The sequence below is a fragment of the Phocoena sinus genome, chromosome 8, assembly GCF_008692025.1.
Source record: "Phocoena sinus isolate mPhoSin1 chromosome 8, mPhoSin1.pri, whole genome shotgun sequence".
NCBI classification, from domain to species: domain Eukaryota; kingdom Metazoa; phylum Chordata; class Mammalia; order Artiodactyla; family Phocoenidae; genus Phocoena; species Phocoena sinus.
In genome coordinates, this window is record NC_045770.1 from 62081435 (window position 1) to 62101150 (window position 19716).

At 42.8% G+C, this 19716-nt stretch overlaps 1 protein-coding gene across 1 annotated transcript in view; it reads left to right on the plus strand.

Annotated features, from left to right (window-relative positions):
• Window positions 1-11744: 11744 nt before the first annotated feature.
• SYT9 (synaptotagmin 9) overlaps window positions 11745-19716 on the plus strand; it is a 187175-nt gene continuing 179203 nt past the window's right edge. Inside the window, exon 1 of the mRNA XM_032642080.1 lies at window positions 11745-12189. Coding sequence (XP_032497971.1) covers window positions 12045-12189 — 145 coding nt within the window. The 5' untranslated portion in view covers window positions 11745-12044. The remainder of the gene's footprint in view (window positions 12190-19716) is intronic.

Here is a 19716-nt window from a genome sequence, read left to right on the forward strand (position 1 = left end):
GCTGCAGAGGTATGCCATCAAGACTCTGGATCCACTTTACTAGATCTCTAGAGGCTATGCCCTTCTGTCTGTGTGTGTGTTCCATCCTCTCTGGCTGGTTGCAATTTGGCTGTGACAGTTCCAGGCATCAGATGAGACACGACAATGTCCAGAGGTAGAAGGAGGCTCTATTTTCCTTGTATCCTTTTGCAGGAGTGAGGAACCTTACTCAGGAACCCTCCATAAACTTTCCTTCATATCTCATTGGCCATAATTTGATCAGGTGCTCCTTCCTAAAGTAGTCACTGGTAAGGAGAATGGTATTACCACTATTGCCGGGGATTAATTAGGTCCTACCTCTGGGATCTGGGGATGGAGCCAGACTCCCTTGAAGCTCCTGGCCAGGAGGAAGAAGGTGGCTACATAAAAAACATTAGGGCTCTCCTAGAGATTCAGAGATTCTGGGTAAACAAGCAACAGTCTGCTATAGGAGGTTATTACAGTGTCCAGGCAGGAGATAACAATGGTTTATTTTAGGGTAATGGAGTGGGAACAGAGAGGAGAAAGCAGATTGGGATATATTACATGTCTAAAAGCAAAAAGATTTGCTGGTGGATTGAATTAGGAAGGAGAGCTTTGGGAAGAGATAAAGGGAACGATGCATTAGTTTATACCTGAGCATTTAAATGCATAATTTACCTAAATGAGGAAGTTTGGGAAGAAACAGGTGAGGATGGAGTTACACATTTAAATGGTTACCAAGTAGACAGTTTCACATATGAGTTTGGAGCTAAGAGGGAAATCAGGGGTGGAGATCTGAGCTTGAGAGTCACCAATGTACAGGAAGAATTTAAAACCCTGCAACGAAATGAAATGCCTTCGGGGAAAGTACAGCAAGAAAGTAGAGGCCCAAGAACCGAGCTCAGGCCAGGTAGAACATCTAGAGGGCAGGTAGAAGAGGAGATGCCAGTAAAGAAGAATGAAACTGAGCAGCCTGGGGGAAAGAAAACCAAGATGGAACTCAGAGTTCAGGAGATGATTCAAGTCGTCCTCCAGCCTCTCCTGTTCCGATTCCTCTCCCCCTCTCCCACTCCATCCCCAGATGTCTGTATTTGAAGGTAACAGCCATCTTCTGCATTTTAACGTGCATGTGTGTTTGGAGTTTCATATAACAAATTTAAGTGAGTTTCACTCCTAACTGAGCCTAAAAATCACCAGAGATTGAACGAAAATAGGAATATAATCAGGAGGAAAAAATATTTCAGAAAACTTGTCTCCTTTTTCTTTCTTGAATAATATATGCAAGACATTTCCCTCATAAATGGCATGGTAAAGGGCTAAAAAAATAAACCCACAAAACAAGCATTGAATGTATCTGTTAATACCCCGAACATTTTAAAATTTTAAAAAATGAACAAGACCACCTCTTACTATTTTAATGAGGCAGTATCCTTAAAGCAGTTATTATTTTGCAGTTATTGAATGGGAGGAAAACTTATGTCCAGTAGTGGAAACTCTTTCTGCAGAATCTCAACTCTGGTGAGTTGCAGACAGAGAAGCTGAGGTATCTGTGTTGGAGGAAGGCAATTCTAATTCCTACACGAATGGCCAAAGTGCAGAAGAGAAGTAGGAAAAGCAAGCAGACCAGGAGATCAGTGGAGAGGATCCAGACTACAGTGGGGGCTCTGATTTCTTACTCAGGTGGGACTGGGTTAGCAGAATAATAGGAGCACAGAGTGTTTTGCTTGTAGTTTATGATGTAATCACCTGGGCTTTAATCAGTTCTTTTTTTTAAATTAAATTTAATTTTTTTATATAGCAGGTTCTTCTTAGTCATCAGTTTTATACACATCAGTGTATACATGTCAATCCCAATCGCTCAATTCATCACACCACCATCCCCACCCCACCACGGCTTTCCCCCCTTGGTGTCCATACGTTTGTTCTCTACATCTGTGTCTCAACTTCCTCCTGCAAACCAGTTCATCTGTACCATTTTTCTAGGTTCAACATATATACGTTAATATACGATATTTGTTTTTCTCCTTCTGACTTCACTCTGTATGACAGTTTCTAGATCCATCCACATCTCTACAAATGACCCAATTTCGTTCCTTTTATGGCTGAGTAATATTCCATTGTATATATGTACCACAACTTTATCCATTCATCTGTTGATGTGCATTTTGGATGCTTCCATGACCTGGCTATTGTAAATAGTGCTGCAATGAACATTGGGATGCATGTGTCTCTGATTTATGCTTTTCTCAGGGTATGTGCCCAGTAGTGGGATTTCTGCGTCATATAGTAATTCTATTTTTAGTTTTTTAAGGAACCTCCATACTGTTCTCCATAGTGGCTGTATCAATTTACATTCCCACCAACAGAGCAAGAGGGTTCCCTTTTCTCTGCACCCTCTCCAGCATTTGTTGTTTGTAGATTTTCTGATGATGCCCATTCTAATTGGTGTGAGGTGATACCTCATTGTAGTTTTGATTTGCATTTCTCTAATAATTAGTGATGTTGAGCAGCTTTTCATGTGCATCTTGGCCATCGGTATGGCTTCTTTGGAGAAATGTCTATTTAGGTCTTCTGCCCATCTTTGGATTGGGTTGTTTGTTTCTTTAATATTGAGCTGCATGAGCTGTTTATATATTTTAGAGATTAATCCTTTGTCCGTTGATTCGTTTGCAAATATCTTCTCCCATTCTGAGGGTTGTCTTTTCCTCTTGTTTATGGTTTCCTTTGCTGTGCAAAAGCTTTTAAGTTTCATTAGGCCCCATTTGTTTATTTCTGTTTTTATTTCCATTACTCTAGGAAGTGGATCAAAAAAGATCTTGCTGTGATTTATGTCAAAGAGTGTTTTTCCTATGTTTTCCTCTAAGAGTTTTATACTGTCCAGTCTTATATTTACGTCTCGAACCCATTTTGAGTTTATTTTTGTGTATGGTGTTAGGGAGTGTTCTAATTTCATTCTTTTACATGTAGCTGTCCAGTTTTCCCAGCACCACTTATTGAAGAGACTGTCTTTTCTCCATTGTATATCCTTGCCTCTTTTGTCATAGATTAGTTGACCATAGGTGCATGGGTTTATCTCTGGGCTTTCTATCTTGTTCCATTGATCTGTGTTTCTGTTTTTGTGCCAGTACCATACTGTCTTGATTAATGTAGCTTTGTAGTAGTCTGAAGTCAGGGAGTCTGATTCCTCCAGCTCTGTTTTTTCCCCTCAAGACTGCTTTGGCTATTCGGGGTCTTTTGTGTCTCCATACAAATTTTAAGATTTTTTGTTCTAGTTCTGTGAAAAATGCCATTGGTAGTTTGTTAGGGATTGCATTGAATCTGTAGATAGCTTTGGGTAGTATACTCATTTTCACAGTATTGATTCTTCCAATCCAAGAACATAATATATCTCTCCATCTGTATCATCTTTAATTTCTTTCATCAGTGTCTTATAGTTATCTGCATACAGGTCTTTTGTCTCCCTAGGTAGGTTTATTCCTAGGTATTTTATTCCTTTTGTTGCAATGGTAAATGGGAGTGTTTCCTTAATTTCTCTTTCAGATTTTTCATAATTAGTGTATAGGAATGCAAGAGATTTCTGTGCATTAACTTTGTATCCTGCAACTTTACCAAATTCATTGATTAGCTCCAGTAGTTTTCTGGTGGCATCTTTAGGATTCTCTGTTTATAGTATCATGTCATCTGCAGACAGTGACAGTTTTACTTCTTCTTTTCCAATTTGTATTCCTTTTATTTCTTTTTCTTCTCTGATTGCTGTGGCTAGGACTTCCAAAACTATGTTGAATAATAGTGGTGAGAGTGGACATCCTTGTCTTGTTTCTGATCTTAGAGGAAATGCTTTCAGTTTTTCACCATTGAGAATGATGTTTGCTGTGGGTTTGTCGTATATGACCCTTATTATGTTGAGGTAGGTTCCCTCTATGCCCACTTTCTGGAGAGTTTTTACCATAAATGGGTGTTGAATTTTGTCAAAAGCTTTTTCTGCATCTATTGAGATGATCATATGGTTTTTATTCTTCAATTTGTTAATATGGTGTATCACATTGATTGATTTACTTATATTGAAGAATCCTTGCATCCCTGGGATAAATCCCACTTGATCATGGTGTATGATCCTTTAAATGTGTTGTTGGATTCTGTTTGCTAGTATTTTGTCGAGGATTTTTGCATCTATATTGATCAGTGATATTGGTCTATAATTTTCTTTTTTTTTTTAGTATCTTTGTCTGGTTTTGGTATCAGGGTGATGGTGGCCTCATAGAATGAGTTTGGGAGTGTTCCTTCCTCTGCAATTTCTTGGAAGGGTTTGAGAAGGATGGGTGTTAGCTCTTCTCTAAATGTTTGATAGAATTCACCTGTGAAGCCACCTGGTCCTGGACTTTTGTTTGTTGGAAGATTTTTAATCACAGTTTTAATTTCATTACTTGTGATTGGTCTGTTCATATTTTCTATTTCTTCCTGGTTCAGTCTGGAAGGTTATCCCTTTCTAGGAATTTGTCCATTTCTTCCAGGTTGTCCATTTTATTGGCATAGAGTTGCTTGTAGTAGTCTCTTAGGATGCTTTGTGTTTCTGCAGTGTCTATTGTAACTTCTCCTTTTTCACTTCTAATTTTATTGATTTGAGTCCTCTCCCTCTTTTTCTTGATGAGTCTGGCTAATGGTTTATCAATTTTGTTTATCTTCTCAAAGAACCAGCTTTTAGTTTTATTGATCTTTGCTATTGTTTTCTTTGTTTCTATTTCATTTATTTCTGCTCAGATCTTTATCTTCCTTCTGCTAACTTTGGGTTTTGTTTGTTCTTCTTTCTCTAGTTCCTTTAGGTGTAAGGTTAGATTCTTTATTTGAGATTTTTCTTGTTTCTTGAGGTAGGCTAGTATAGCTATAAACTTCCCTCTTAGAACTGCTTTTGCTGCATCCCATAGGTTTTGGGTCATCATGTTTTCATTGTCATTTGTCTCTTGGTATTTTTTTATTTCCTCTTTGATTTCTTCAGTGATCCCTTGGTTATTTAGTAATGTATTGTTTAGCCTCCATGTGTTTTTGTTTTTTAGTTTTTTTCCCCTGTAATTCATTTCTAATCTCCTAGCATTGTGGTCAGAAAAGATGCTGGATATGATTTCAATTTTCTTAAATTTACTGAGGCTTGATTTGTGACCCAAGATGTGATCTATCCTGGAGAATGTTCCATTGCACTTGAGAAGAAAGTGTAATCTACTGTTTTTGGATGGAATGTCCTATAAGTATCAATTAAATCTACCTGGTCTATTGTGTCATTTAAAGCTTCTGTTTCCTTATTTATTTTCATTTTGGACGATCTGCCCCTTTTTATAAGTGAGGTGTTAAAGTCCCCCACTATTATTGTGTTCCTGTTGATTTCCTCTTTTACAGCTGTTAGCAGTTGCCTTATGTATTGAGGTGCTCCTATGTTGGGTGCATATATATTTATAATTGTTATATATTCTTCTTGGATTGATCCCTTGATCATTATGTAGTGTCCTTCTTTGTCTCTTGTAACATTCTTTATTTTAAAGTCTATTTTATCTGATATGAGTATTGCTACTCCAGCTTTCTTTTGATTTCCATTTGCATGGAATATCTTTTTCCATCCCCTCACGTGTAGACAGCATATATATGGGTCTTGTTTTTGTATCCATTCATCAAGCATGTGTTTTTTGGTTGGAGCATTTAATCCATTCACGTTTAAGGTAATTATCGATGTGTATGTTCCTATGACCATTTTCTTAATTGTTTTGGGTTTGTTTTTGTAGGTCCTTTTCTTCTCTTGTGTTTCCCACTTAGAGAAGTTCCTTTAGCATTTGTTGTAGAGCTGGTTTGGTGGTGCTGAATTCTCTTAGCTTTTGCTTGTCTGTAAAGCTTTTGATTTCTCCGTCGAATCTGAATGAGATCCTTGCTGGGTAGAGTAATCTTGGTTGTAGATTCTTCGCTTTCATCACTTTAAGTATATCATGCCACTCCCTTCTGGCTTGTAGTGTTTCTGCTGAGAAATCAGCTGTTAACCTTATGGGAGTTCCCTTGTAAGTTATTTGTCGTTTTTCCCTTGCTGCTTTCGATACTTTTTCTTTGTCTTTAATTTTTGCCAATTTGATTACTATGTGTCTTGGCGTGTCTCTCCTTGGGTTTATCCTGTATGGGACTCTCTGTGCCTCCTGGACTTGGGTGGCTATTTCCTTTCCCATGTTAGGGAAGTTTTCGACTATAATCTCTTCAAATTTAGTTAACTTATATAATTCATTTTAGAGTGTGGATTTGGTTTTCCTGCAGCCATCCAGGGGGATCATAAGCGGCTCTAAGAATGTATATAAAACTTGAAAAATCCTGGCATGCAATTCTGATATGAAATTCATGGGGAGGCATATTGTGTGATAGTGAAATTTCAGTTTTTGGAGTCTCCATAATGTGGATTTGAATCTTGATTCCATCATTTGCTAGCTCTGTGACCTTGGTCAGGTGACTTAGGCCTCAGAGTTTGTGTTCCCATCTAAAAGCCAGGATAATAACAATATGTATTTCAAATGGTTGATTCAGTTAAAAGAAACATATAAAGCACAGCAGACACTATGTAGTGCAGAGCAAGTACTCAAGAAATGTTGGCTATAAATGGCCAGTCTGGAAAGACCACATGGGATGTAATATAGATTGATTAGACCATCCTCATATGCAGGAAACAAAATCAAGGTGTACATCTGATTGCAGCCACCAGAGTTGGTGAAAGCACAGTGCCAGTGCTGGTCTTTCAGCGACTTGGGCCATTCAGCTTCAGCACATGGACTCTGTGCTCTCACCTGGACCCACTGAAACCACCTGCAGAGGAGGGCAGTGTTGTAGGCAGGGCTCAGGAGTGACATGGCCCATCACTACCACTGATCACCTGTGTGACCTTAGGAAGACTACTTTATTTTTGTGCTTATGCTACTTCAGTTGAAAAGCGGAGATAGTTAATAACAGTACTCTCCTCATGGGGTTGTTATGTAGATTATATGAGCTAATCTGTTTAGAGCTTTTTTGTTTTGTTTTGTTTGTTTTTTTACATCTTTATGGAGTATAATTGCTTTACAATGGTGTGTTAGTTTCCGCTTTATAACAAAGTGAATCAGTTATACATACACATATGTTCCCATATCTCTTCCCTCTTTCGTCTCCCTCCCTCCCACCCTCCCTATCCTACCCCTCCAGGCGGTCACAAAGCGCCGAGCTGATCTCCCTGTGCTATGCGGCTGCTTCCCACTAGCTATCTACCTTACGTTTGGTAGTGTATATATGTCCATGCCTCTCTCTCACTTTGTCACAGCTTACCTTTCCCCCTCCCCATGTCCTCAAGTCCATTCTCTGTTTAGAGCATTTTAAAGAGTGTTTGGCACATAGCATTAACTCAAAAAACTATAGTAAAAATAATAGGAATATGATAATTATCATGATAACTTTCAAACAGACCTGTAGAATTCCAAAGTCTACTTTTCCTGATAAAAGCTTTGCAGAGTGGATTTATGGAAAGAAAATGAGAAGAAGAAAATTAGGAGCAGATAGGTTAGAGGTGGGAGAGAAAAGTCAAGAAAATTTGCAATGGGGATAACTCAAAGTATAAGCAGTACTAAAAGGGTGAAGTTTTGAATAACGAATGCAAGATAGAAGAAGAAAGCTTCAATATGGAAATATAATATTCAACCCAGAAGTTGTATCAAAAAAACTCTTGCATTAAGTGATCCCTCAATAGACATTTGGAAAAAAAAAAGGACATTTGATGAATTGACTGGTTAATTAAATGTGATTTAGTACTAAACACTTTAGCCAATAACCTGAAGCCTGGGTCTTTGGACAGAGTGAGGGCTGAGAATAACATGCGGTCTTCTTATGATCTTCTGAATAAGGCTAGAGGCAATACAATGGATGCTTCTCTGTCTCTGTGTTTCTGTGTGTGTGTATACACAGAGATTATTGTCAAAGCTATTTGTTGCTAAGCAAAGATAATGAAAGGGATTGTTGAAGCTCTAAGTGCTTAATACCTTAATATGGTTACCCATAAACATTCATGTCCACCTCTTCTCTTAATAAACAGGCACCTGAGTGCAGGTCAACCTGCTCTTCATCCATTTTCAGCACTGAGGAGGGAGGGAAGCTTGCTGTGGAAGATAAGGAAAGGTGTGTGTTATTTGGAATCTTTTCTTCTGGCACTTCTTTAGCTAGTTGGACATTCCATGACCACTGTGATACAGTCTAGCCAATTTTGGACTCCATCATCTTCTCTCTTTCCAGCATCCAGAGAGACTCCAGCTGTTTCCCAGACCTGTCCAGGGTGAACGACATCACCCACTTTGAAAGGCAGCTCCAGGGATGCAAAATGTATTTTTTAAAAAGTTATTTGGTGAGGGAAGGTCCTGAGGTCCAAGTTTCTCTCAGTCAGCGCAAATCTGACCTCTGTTCTGTCCTCTGGCCTCGTTCTGAAAAGATGAACAAATGGAGAACCGTGAGTATCTACTAAGAAGCAGAGGAGTGCCAGGTCCTCTGACCCAGATCATCACCTTCTGTTCCATTCAGTATATCCTTTTATGGTGTATCTGTTAAACAGTAAAGCTAATAAATCTCTACTTTCTTTAAAGTCAAAGAAATTGGAATTAGAACTTTGTAACTGGCAACCATAAAACTGGGAAGGAACCCACACAGCCTAGGAAGGAAGAATAAAGATAAAGCAGAACCACCCGCTTCTTGGTGCAATGATAGCAGACACGTGGACAACGTGGAGTTACACAATCCAAATTTGCTTTCATTTCATCTCTCAGGAAAAGCTTACTACAAACAGGGAAGGACCAAGCTCACAGGAGACAGATGCCCAAGATGAGAGAGCGGTTGTTATGGAACACGAACCCAGTTTGTCTCTTGGTCCAAGTGAATTATACTTCAGGCTCTGGAGCAAGTGTGAGGATGAATCCCTGTCTGGGATAATTAAGCAGGAGGTTTGTCAGTATTTCACGGGAGTAATTGCTTGGAGAGAGCATGGGCTCACTAAGAATAAGTCATGCCAGTTGAATCTTATTTTCTTTTGCTAAAGGCAACTACCTGGCAAGGAACTGAATCAAACAAAGTGCCAATTAATAGGAAGTTCTGCCATTAGGAATCCCAAACCACTTCCCAAGTGCAGAATCTAGGTCTTGGGAGTAGGAGTGACAATATGGTCTAAGAATGGCATGAAAGACTTATGGGACTTCTATTTTTCCAGCTTTATGGAGGAATAAAGATAAAATTGTATATATTTAAAGTGTACATGATGATTTGATATACATATGCATCTTGAAATGATTACCAAGGTTAAGATCAAGTTAACACATCCATCACCTTGTAACTTTTTATTAAACTTTATTTTTTTGTGGTGAGAGTGTTTAAGAGTTACTCTCAGTACAGTCAACATGTGTACATTGGATCTTTATAACAGAATTTGTACCCTTTGACCTACATGTCCCCATTTTACCCATCCCTAACCCCTAGCAACCATCATTCTACTCTTGTTTCTATGAAGATCGTAGAAACATAGACAATCAAGAAGGATTTTCTTCTTTTTAAGGTTGAATAATACGCCATTGTGTATGAGTGTGTGTGTCTGTGTGTGTATATATATATACAATATTTTCTCTATCCATTCATCCATTCATGGACACCTAGTTTGTTTCCATGTCTTGGCTATTTTGAATATGCTGCAATGGACATGGGGGTGAAGATATTTCTTCAAGTTAGTGATTTCATTTCCTTCAGATAAATACCCAGGAGTGGGATAGCTGGATCATACGGCAGTTCTATTTCTAATTTTTTGAGGAACAGCCATAGTTCCATAGTTGCTGCCTCAATTTACATTCCCACCAACAGTGCGCCAGGATTCCTTTTCCTACGTCCCTGCCAATCACCATTCTGATACTGGGATATCACTTCCACACATTTTGTTGGTTAAAATAAAACTCTCCTAAATAAAATAAAACTGTCCTAAAACTCTGGGCTTGCAATTCTAAGTGTCATCAGGGGCTCACCACGTATAACCCAGGTCAGTTTTTGGAACTTCTATGGCTTTCATTCTTTCTCATTCCATTAGCTGCAGTCTTGTCAATTCACACCTGAAATGGTTTTCAAATTTGCTCCTCCTCACCATTACTCCACCAGCCCTATAGCATCCACACTCTCCCCCCAGTTCTCTAAGAGTTCCCTCCTTTCAAAGACCAGCTTCTCAGCTGCATGGCACAGAGCAGCTCCGCCCGGTGCTTTGTGACCACCTAGAGCAGTGGGATAGGGAGGGTGGGAGGGAGACGCAAGAGGGAGGGGAGATATGGGGATATATGTATACACAGAGCTGATTCACTTTGTTATACAGCAGAAACTAACACAACATTGTAAAGCAATTATACTCCAATAAAGATGTTTAAAAAAAAAAAAAGACCAGCTTCTGCTCTACCTCCTCTGAAGGCTCTCTCTCTCTCAGTGAATTTATTTTCCCTCCTAGTTTTCCTAGGGCAGAGAGCCTACCTGCCTTTTCACAACTCTCTGAAGTTAGCTATACCTTTACAATTCTGCATTTTCTCTGCTATTCTAATGTAAGGTCCTTGAGGCCCCAGCGCCGTGTACAGCAGTATTCTAAAGCTTGTCTGTTGGGTGAACACTCTTTGGCATTCTGAACTACCTTTCTGCACAATATGATTTGCTATGAGATATCCCTAGCAACAGCACAGCCTTACGGCTAAAAGTGTCAGTTGTACAGATTCTACTCTGTTTTAGAGCAGGACAATAGTGTTAAGTAAAGGCAAAAAAAAAAAAAAGTCAAGGTTCCCTGCCTCCCCACCTATGAACTTGGACAGGTGCTACTTTCCTGAGTCTCAGGTTTGTCATTGGTAAAATGAGCATAGTAGTTGTACAGACCTTGCTGGGCTATCGGGGGAATTAAATGAGATTATATAGCTAAAAGATCTGTGGCACAGTGCACGCACGCACGCACACACACACACACACACACGAGTTCAGTATTTCCTGGTTATCTCTACGCTTATTGCCTGAAAGGCTGAAGAGGTGGGTGTATGAGAGGTGCCCTATGTTCCCTTCCAAACATTCCAGATTCTGTGCTACTCTTCCTTGGTGGATGCTGGAGAATCAACTGGCCATCCTCAGGTTTCCAATCAGTTGCTTAGAAGACCAGCCAGGGTCTATGAGGCTCCAGGTAAGTCCCAGCGTCTTTCTCAGGAGCCATTTATTTGACCTTAGTTCTGATCTGAGAGTCTCCACCTTTTCCAAATCACCAAGGTGGTCGAAAAGGCCCTGCGGTTGAGAAATTTTTCCTTTGTTGGAGAATCTCGGCCCCAGACCCCGCATTTGGGCGTGTAGCATCTTTAGGCCCATGGCTTATGCCCCGACTGCGCTTTTCAAGTTCAAAGCCGGGACTCGGTTCTCCAGATCTGGCGGGTGTGGTTCAGACTGCACGTTTCGCTCAACGCACCCAAGAACATGTTTTGGACTCCCGCGGCGAGGGGCGGTGGGAGAGGGTATGGGTTTGCATCGGGACAGGGCGCGCACCCGCACACACTCTCCAAACCTGGGCGTGGTCGCCCTGAGCACGAGGTCCCGAGCCGAGTCCCGCGCTCCTCTAGGAGCCCGCGAGCGCCCCCCTTCCCCCGCCGGCGCTCAGGCAGGGGCCGCCGGGATCCTACCCCTTGGCGCGCACCCCTGACCCGCCCCGCCCCGCGGCGGCCACGAGGGGCGGGCGGAGCGCTAGGAAAGAGGCGCGTTGGGCTGTGCGGCGCCGCCTCTCCTCCTTGCCGGGGGAGGGACGGAGGGGCAGGGCGGGAGAGAAAGAAAGCCCGACTGACCGGCTGGCCAAGAGCTGCATGCAACCGGTGGGAGGCCGGGCCGGCTGGGGCTGGGGCTTGGGCTCGGGCCGTTTCTCGGCGGGTCCCTGGCGGCGAGCGCGGACGGCCCGGAGGCGACGGCTCTGAGCTGGCAGGCGGAGGGTTGTCTCCCGCGCCCGCCTGCCGGGCTCGGTCCGAGGATGCGGGGGGGCGATGCCCGGGGCCAGGGACGCGCTCTGTCACCAGGCGCTGCAGCTGCTGGCCGAGCTCTGTGCCCGCGGGGCCCTGGAGCACGACAGCTGCCAGGATTTCATCTACCACCTGCGGGACCGCGCCAGACCCCGGCTCCGAGACCCAGGTGAGTATCGCCGCCGCTGCCGGGCGCGACCGGAGGGCCCCGGGCTGGGCGTTGCGGCCGCACCGGGCCCTGAGGCAGGAGAACGACACGGAGTGGAGGGAGGAGGGCGGGTGACCACCGAGCCAGGGGAGGGCACCAGGAACTAGCGCACGGTGGCCTGATGCTGAACCCGGACAGGGACCCCGGCGGAGGCTGCTGCATGGAGGCCGGGTCCGGGTGGGCTGGCGCGGGGTTGGAGGCGCCACGCCCGTCACCTGCGCTTCTGTCACCGGGGCTCCTGGGGGCGGCTCCCGAGCTCCGAGCTCCACTTCCCGGGCTCTGCGCTCCGGGCGAGGAGAGGCCGCGGCGCTCTCGCGAGCCATGGGAAGGGGGACGAGGCCAGAGGAAACTCTGGGAAGTTGGGAGTTGGGGACGGCCCCGGGCTGCGGTTGAATCCCACCGGGCGCTCCGCATCCTCTTCCCGGATTGCCCATTTCCTGTCCTTGGTCTGGGGTGAGAAGGGCGGGGCGGGAGCCGACGTTGGGCCGGGGACTGAGAGCTCCGGGTCCTGGGCAGCCGGGCCTGAACCCGTTCCCTCCGGGTCTCTCGGCGTGGAGGCGGCCTGGGCCTGGGCTCCCGGCTCAACCAGATTCCGCCACCGGGCACACGAAGGTCAATGGGCTCACGGGTCATGGCTTGTGCACCTACAGTTATTCCTAGTGAAAGTTTCGAAGCTCCTAACTTTGGAAAGTTCATTTATTTTAGCCTTTGACCAGTTACGGTTGGAAGAGGGAGTTTTAGTGGAGCCGTTTGCCTTCCCCAAGGGTCCTGGGTCTCCCACATCTTCTCATCCACTGCTGGTTACTGAAAGACACATTCCTTCCAAATGTATACTTGAGATTCTTCTCACCATGAGGAATCATTTTCTCGAATAGTCTCTCAACCTGAGTACTAAAAAAAAAGCATATTGTGGTTGGATTGTTAAAGATGGGGTAAGAAAAGGGCCCTTTCCCTGATATTCCTGTGTATAAATATTGGAAATGAGCTGTTGGTGTGCAAAGTATCCAGTATGAATTTACCTCATTTTAAGCCAATCCATTATATAAAAATTCATTTACCCAAGGATAAATTAGAGAATTATTTGATTCATAAAGAGGTATACACTGAGCCTGACTTCAATAGCATTTCCTTGATAGTATATCCAAAATGGGTCTGTGGGGTGAAGAGAAGTCATCTAATAAAAGTTTATATCAGATTTTCCCTACTCAAAGGCGTTTTTTTGGTAAAAGAAAGATTATTGCTCCGCATTGCCTGTGGTTACATTAATTAAGTTTATGGGATGATCACTAATGTGTTACTTCAAAGTGGAGAATTAAGTCAAGAAATGTTGTTGATTTCAAATGATTTCCCCAGAGGTTTAATGCCCAGCCTTTGTGCGCCTCCTTGCTGGACTGATGTGCTGCGCAGGCTACAGACAGGAATAAGAGCACTTGGTTCATGAACTGGGGGCCCAGGATGGTGTCCTCACTGGGGAAAGTTCTGTCCTTAAGCAGCAGGAACAAGAAATAAACTAGCTTGCTTCACCCAAAGGAAGTGTTAGTGTTGAAACATGCCGCTTCTTTGCCTGTTGACTGTGCCAGGAGTTCCCACTGTTACCGCACATGAGTGGTCCTCTTTGGCTTTACAAGAGAAGATGGACGAGGCCTCTCGCCGAGTTGCATGTTTAACACTACACATATTTTTGGCTGATTTTGTGCCTCTGCTCCTCTTAATATTCGAGCTAGATCCCATGTTCTAAAGTTTCCCTCAGCCCCTGCGCTGGGAAGCCCTGAGGAAGAATCACAGAGAAGACTCCTTACAAAAGACACATCTGATTCCTTGGCTGAGAAATAGCCACAGATAAAGAGTATGCCGTGCTGCTCTCTGAGTTCCTGAAAGCACTGCTCTGCTTTCTTAAACTAGGGCACAGTGGCTTTGAGGTAGCCCCATGACCCTCGTGATCTTTGATTTGGGTCAGGAAGTAGCCTGTTCACGAGGCAGGCGTGGGGAGGGGGACCGTGAGTGCAAGGTCAGAGGAACTGAGGCTGAAGCCCACATCCAAAGTGTACCCTCTCTTCCAGGGCAGTGCAACTCAGGCCAGCATCTCTCTTCATCTCCCTCCTTCCTCTCCTTGCCCACATTAACTCTTACATCAGATGCATTTGTCTGCATCCCTGTAAAGCTGTTTGGTTGCCCAAGCCAAGAGTGCCTTTAACTTCCGAGCCCTAAAAGCTGAGTGGTTGGAGTAGCTGCACTGCCCAAAGCTGTGAATGGCGCCGCTGCTGCAGTGTAGTGGGACCCGGCACAACCATGCCCAGCAGCAGCCCTAGCACGTGGGTCCCTAGAGAGAGTCATCTCTGTAAATGCGTGACTTCCTTTTCTGTAAAGGAACCCACATGAATGCCATGTTTCAGCTTTTTCTGCCCATTGTTCATCCCTGGCTACCCAGCAGTAGCTAGGTTTTCTCAAGCTCAACTGAGGAACTTTGGTTTTGAAAGGAGAAACCAGATATAATTCCCTATGGACAGCGGAGTGATACCACATCTAGGATGATTGTTCATTTTTTCAATGGTGGGATAAGCCTGGGTCACACATCAGTGGGCCATCAGAAAGGTTATTCTTTGCCCAGGTAGTTGCAGTGCTCTGAGGTAGGAGTACAGTCCTTAGTCTTCCCTAACTTGGTATTGAGAGAGAATTTGATGAGGCTAAGTCGTAAATTGGAACTGGAGTACCTCACCCAGTCCTTCATCTGTACCAACTATTTAAAGTAAAATTGTGGATCTTTAAGCTGAGGGTGAGCACTTTTCCATAGAGAGCAATTAGAATCCTTCTGTTAGGTGTCATTATGTTGTTTCATATATTGGCAATGTCCGTCATAAACTCGTGAATCTCAGCGAATAGCCTTCACAGCAGAGGGAAGAGCAAGTGCAAAGATCAGGAGATAGGAGCGTCCTTGATGGGATGCAAGGAATAGTTGAGTTCCAGGGTGACTGGTGCAGAGTGAATAAGATAGAGAATGACAAGAAATACGGTTAACGGTTGGAGGGGGAAGATCATGTATGGCCTTCTAAACGATTATAAGGACTTTGGTTTTTACTCTGAACGAGAAGGGTTTTAACAGAGAAGTGGCAACTCTCTGGCTGCTGTGTTGAGAAAATGCTGTTGAAGTTCAAGAGTAAAGACAGGGAAACTTGTTAGCAGGATTACTCTAGTAACCCAGACAAAGGGGATAGTGGACATCAGTTTGAAGATACAGCACTAGGATTTGTTGATGGAATGGAGGTGAGTGGTGAGAGAAGAGGAGTTAAGGGTGACCCCAAGGCTTTTTTTTGCGGTACGCGGGCCTCTCACTGTTGTGGCCTCTCCCGTTGCGGAGCACAGGCTCCGGGCGCACAGGCTCAGCGGCCACGGCTCACGGGCCCAGCCGCTCCGCGGCATGTGGGATCTTCCCAGACCAGGGCACGAACCCGTGTCCCCTGCATCGGCAGGCGGATTCTCAACCACTGCGCCACCAGGGAAGCCCCCCAAGGCTTTTTGACCTAAGCAACTCCATTTACTGCATAGGGTAAGACTTAAGGAGGAGCAGAGTTGGAGTGGGGAGGAAAATAAGGAAGTTTTTGTTTTATTAAAATTTTTTTTGTTTTATTAAAGATTTTTTGGTGTGTGTACATATTAGATGTGCGATGTCTCTAAGTTCAACAGGGACCTGAAGTATGGAAGTCTTCTTTAATGTTATCAACTGGAAAATGCTCATACTTTGTAACTGGGGACTTCACTCTCTCTCCTCAAGAGGGCCAGTTGATTGTAGGACAGCAGTTATTAAAAGGTCTTTCCTTGCGTGGAATGAAAAGCTCAATTTAACTTCTATTTGTTGATCTCGATTATACTTATTGCAGTCAAAAAAGAATTCGTCTCTTCTCCGTTTGGCTGTTAGGGGGTAGCGATTGTAACTTTTCTCATCCTTTCGTTTCCACATCTGGAAAAGAAAAGAAGATTGGATCGAATGGTTTCTAGGTTTTAACCATGTTTTATTATTTTCCTTGTAAGTCTTTTCTTCTGGAGGGTGCCAACCACATCTGTGCCAAGCACTTTATGTAGGTCGTTTCCTTTAATCCTCTTAACATCTTCTAAGACCTCGCTGCTCAAAGTGTTCGACTGTGTGCCAGACCTACCGATGTGAATCTGTGTCTTAACAGGATCCTCAGGTGATTCATTGGCACATTAACGTTTGAGAAGCATTGCCAAAAGAGATTGGTATATCTGAATAAATCGAACTGCAGAGAGCTAAACTAGCCCAAGGCCATGGGTTCCATTTAAGAAAAAGAGTTGAGCCTAAGTCAAAGTAGCTTCTAGGTAAACACATCACATATACTAAGAATCTAGGAGTTGTTGTCAATGAAAATTTCCTAGTTTTTTTTTTTTTCATTTAGATGTCCTTTCTCTGTTCTGTTTTTCTATAATGGATTTAATCTCTAAGTGTAGGTTAAATTCTATGCAGTTATACAGATTTTGCTCAATATTTTTATTTTTACTTTTTAAAATTGAAGTATCGTTGATTTACAATGTTGTGTTAGTTTTAGGTGTACAGCAAAGTGATTTAGTTTTATACACACACACACCCCAATATATTCTTTTTCAGATTATTTTCCATTCTAGGTTATTACAAGATACTGAATATAGTTCCCTGTGCTATACAGTAGGTCCCTGTGTTTGTCTATCTTTATATATAATAGTGTATATCTGTTAATCCCAAACTCCTAATTTATTCCTCCCTCTTTGGTTACCATAAGTTTGTTTTCTATGTCTGTGTCTGTGAGTCTATTTCTGTTTCATAAATAAATTCATTTGTATCTTTTTAAAAAATCCCACATAGAAGTGATATTATATGATACTTGTCTTTCTCTTTCTGACTTACTTCAGTTAGTATAATATTCTCTAGGTCCATCCATGTTGCTGCAAAAGGCATTATTTCATTCTTTTTTATGAATGAGTGGCATTCCACTATATATATATAAAATATATCACATCTTCTTTATCCTTTCATCTGTCGATGGACATTGCTCAGTATCTTGGTCATGAATTCTTTTATTCAGGATACTGGTTTTCCATTGACATTCCAGCTTTGTATTTCTAGGGATTTTTTTCTTCATTTTCTGGTGAACTAGAGGTTGTTCACTTGGTCAGGGTGTCAAATAGAGCTTTACGACACATCACTGATGACCCCTCCTTACGACACATCACTGATGACCCCTCTTTCTAAGTAGATGTTAACCCTAGTCAGGAGAAGCTTTCTCTAGACTGGTTTTCAACCTTGGTTGCATATTAGAAACATTTAGGGAGCTCTGAAAAACAAACAAACAAAAATGAAACAAACAAGAAACTACCAATGGCTGAGCTCTATCCTGACCAATTAAATTGGAATCGCCGGGGGTGGGGCCTGCTATCGGTATATTTTTATATAAGTTCCTCTCTTGGTTGTAATGTGCACCAAGTGGAAGACAACTGTTGAGGCCAATAAGTGACGGATGAACCCACCTAACTCTTCTCAGCTCAGCTCACATTTCTTTTTTGCAAAATTAGGAAAGATGGTATCAAGTCGGGGGCCTTGACTGTTACCTTGTACAGTCATCACCCAAATCAACTAAGTGATTCTTAACTTTCTTTTGACAATATTACCCCCAATTTTTTTTTTTTTTTTTTTTTTTTTTTTTTTTCCGGTACGCGGGCCTCTCACTGTTGTGGCCTCTCCCGCCGTGGAGCACAGGCTCCGGACGCGCAGGCCCAGCGGCCGTGGCTCACGGGCCCAGCCGCTCCGCGGCATGTGGGATCTTCCCGGACCGGGGCACGAACCCGCGTCCCCTGCATCGGCAGGCGGACTCTCAACCACTGCGCCACCAGGGAAGCCCTACCCCCAATTTTTATTTGAAGGACTCTATAAAAGTATCATGAGAATCTATTATATCCACTCAATTTGGGGAAAAAAAAAGAACAAATTGAGAAAATCATGTCCAAAGAATTTCATTGAAAGGCCAGAATGTGGAACCGTCACTAGTGTCACCTTATATTGATTTAGAATGAAATAACTTATAAAAAGGTGTACATGTAGAATAATAATTAAATGCAGTCCCTAAGGAAAAATCTCCAACATAATCATTGAGATTAAACTTTAACCTTAATTCAGATTTTCAGAGATAGTCAAGTGAAAAATCATCCTTAAAACACTGGATTTTTATGAATAGACATTGGTGTGATTATGCACAATGGGATTAATTTTTAAAAATTAATGTTAATTGCAATCAGGAACTAGAGAGTCTTCTAAGGAATGAGTGGCATATTGGATGCACAATATGTGAAGATTTAATTTGCATTACTTCAGTGACATTTTAGGGCTTCTTCATAAATATTTTATTTAAACAAGTGTGTTTTCATCTCCACGGGATTCCTCTACATGGACCAGTGAGTGGTTGAGTCATGAGGTAATTGTCAAGAGGGAAAAACAAAAGCAAATTGTGGTAAAGGCATCACAGGCAGCCCTGTGGCCAGCTGCCTCTTTCAGAATAAACAATCAAAAGCAAACTTCTTGATGTGGGCTAAACTCTCAAGGAAAACTTAAGCTGACACTTAAGGGAAATCATCCTAAAATTCCCTGTTATGTATAGAGCACAGGCATTGCTTTCATTGTAAAAGCATACTGGCACTTTTGTGTTTGTGTGTGCTCGTGGGCTTTCTCATGTGGTCGGCTGAAAAAAAAAAATCATAATCCCTTCCTAAGTGACTTACTTGAGGGAACTAACAAGTTCATGTGCTCAGATGTGTAGAGAAAGGGAGGAGCTTAGTGGGGGGCATCAGTGGGAGAGCAGTCTCCCTTTCCAAAAGATAAGTATGGAGTATGTATTATTACTTTCTAAATGAAATCACAATTTGAGCCATAAATGTTCACCACGACTTTTTCTTTTCAAGTTTTGCACTGGGTTGGCTTGAAGTATGGCTTTAAACCAAGGCAAACCCCAGCAACTTGGCTTTGCAGATCTCCTTGAAATATTCATGTGTCCTCGTGCATGTATTCTATCACACCAAAACTTTTATGCCAACACTGATAGAACTGCACTCGAAAGAAAAAAAAAAAAATCTCACCCGGGAAATCAAGATGACAAAGTGGAATAAGCAAGAGCTTTGGAGTCAGAATCTGATCCTTCCCTTACTAGCTTTATTGACCTTGAGCAAAATATTTAACTCTTCACTTTATTCATCTGTAAAATGGGACGGTGGCGGGGGGGGGGGGGGGGGGGTGGTGGGGGGGAGGAGGCTGTTTCACCACAGCGTGCAGAGTCAGTGCTTCAGTAACTAACTGCTCAGTAAATGGATTTGGTGGTAGTGGTATCACCTGTCCACACTTCCCCTCATCTGTGATCCATGGGCACGTGCATGTTTCACCTATTTATGCAGGCATACCTTGGAGATGTTGCAGGTTTGATTCCAGACCGCCACAGTAAAGTGAGACACATGAAT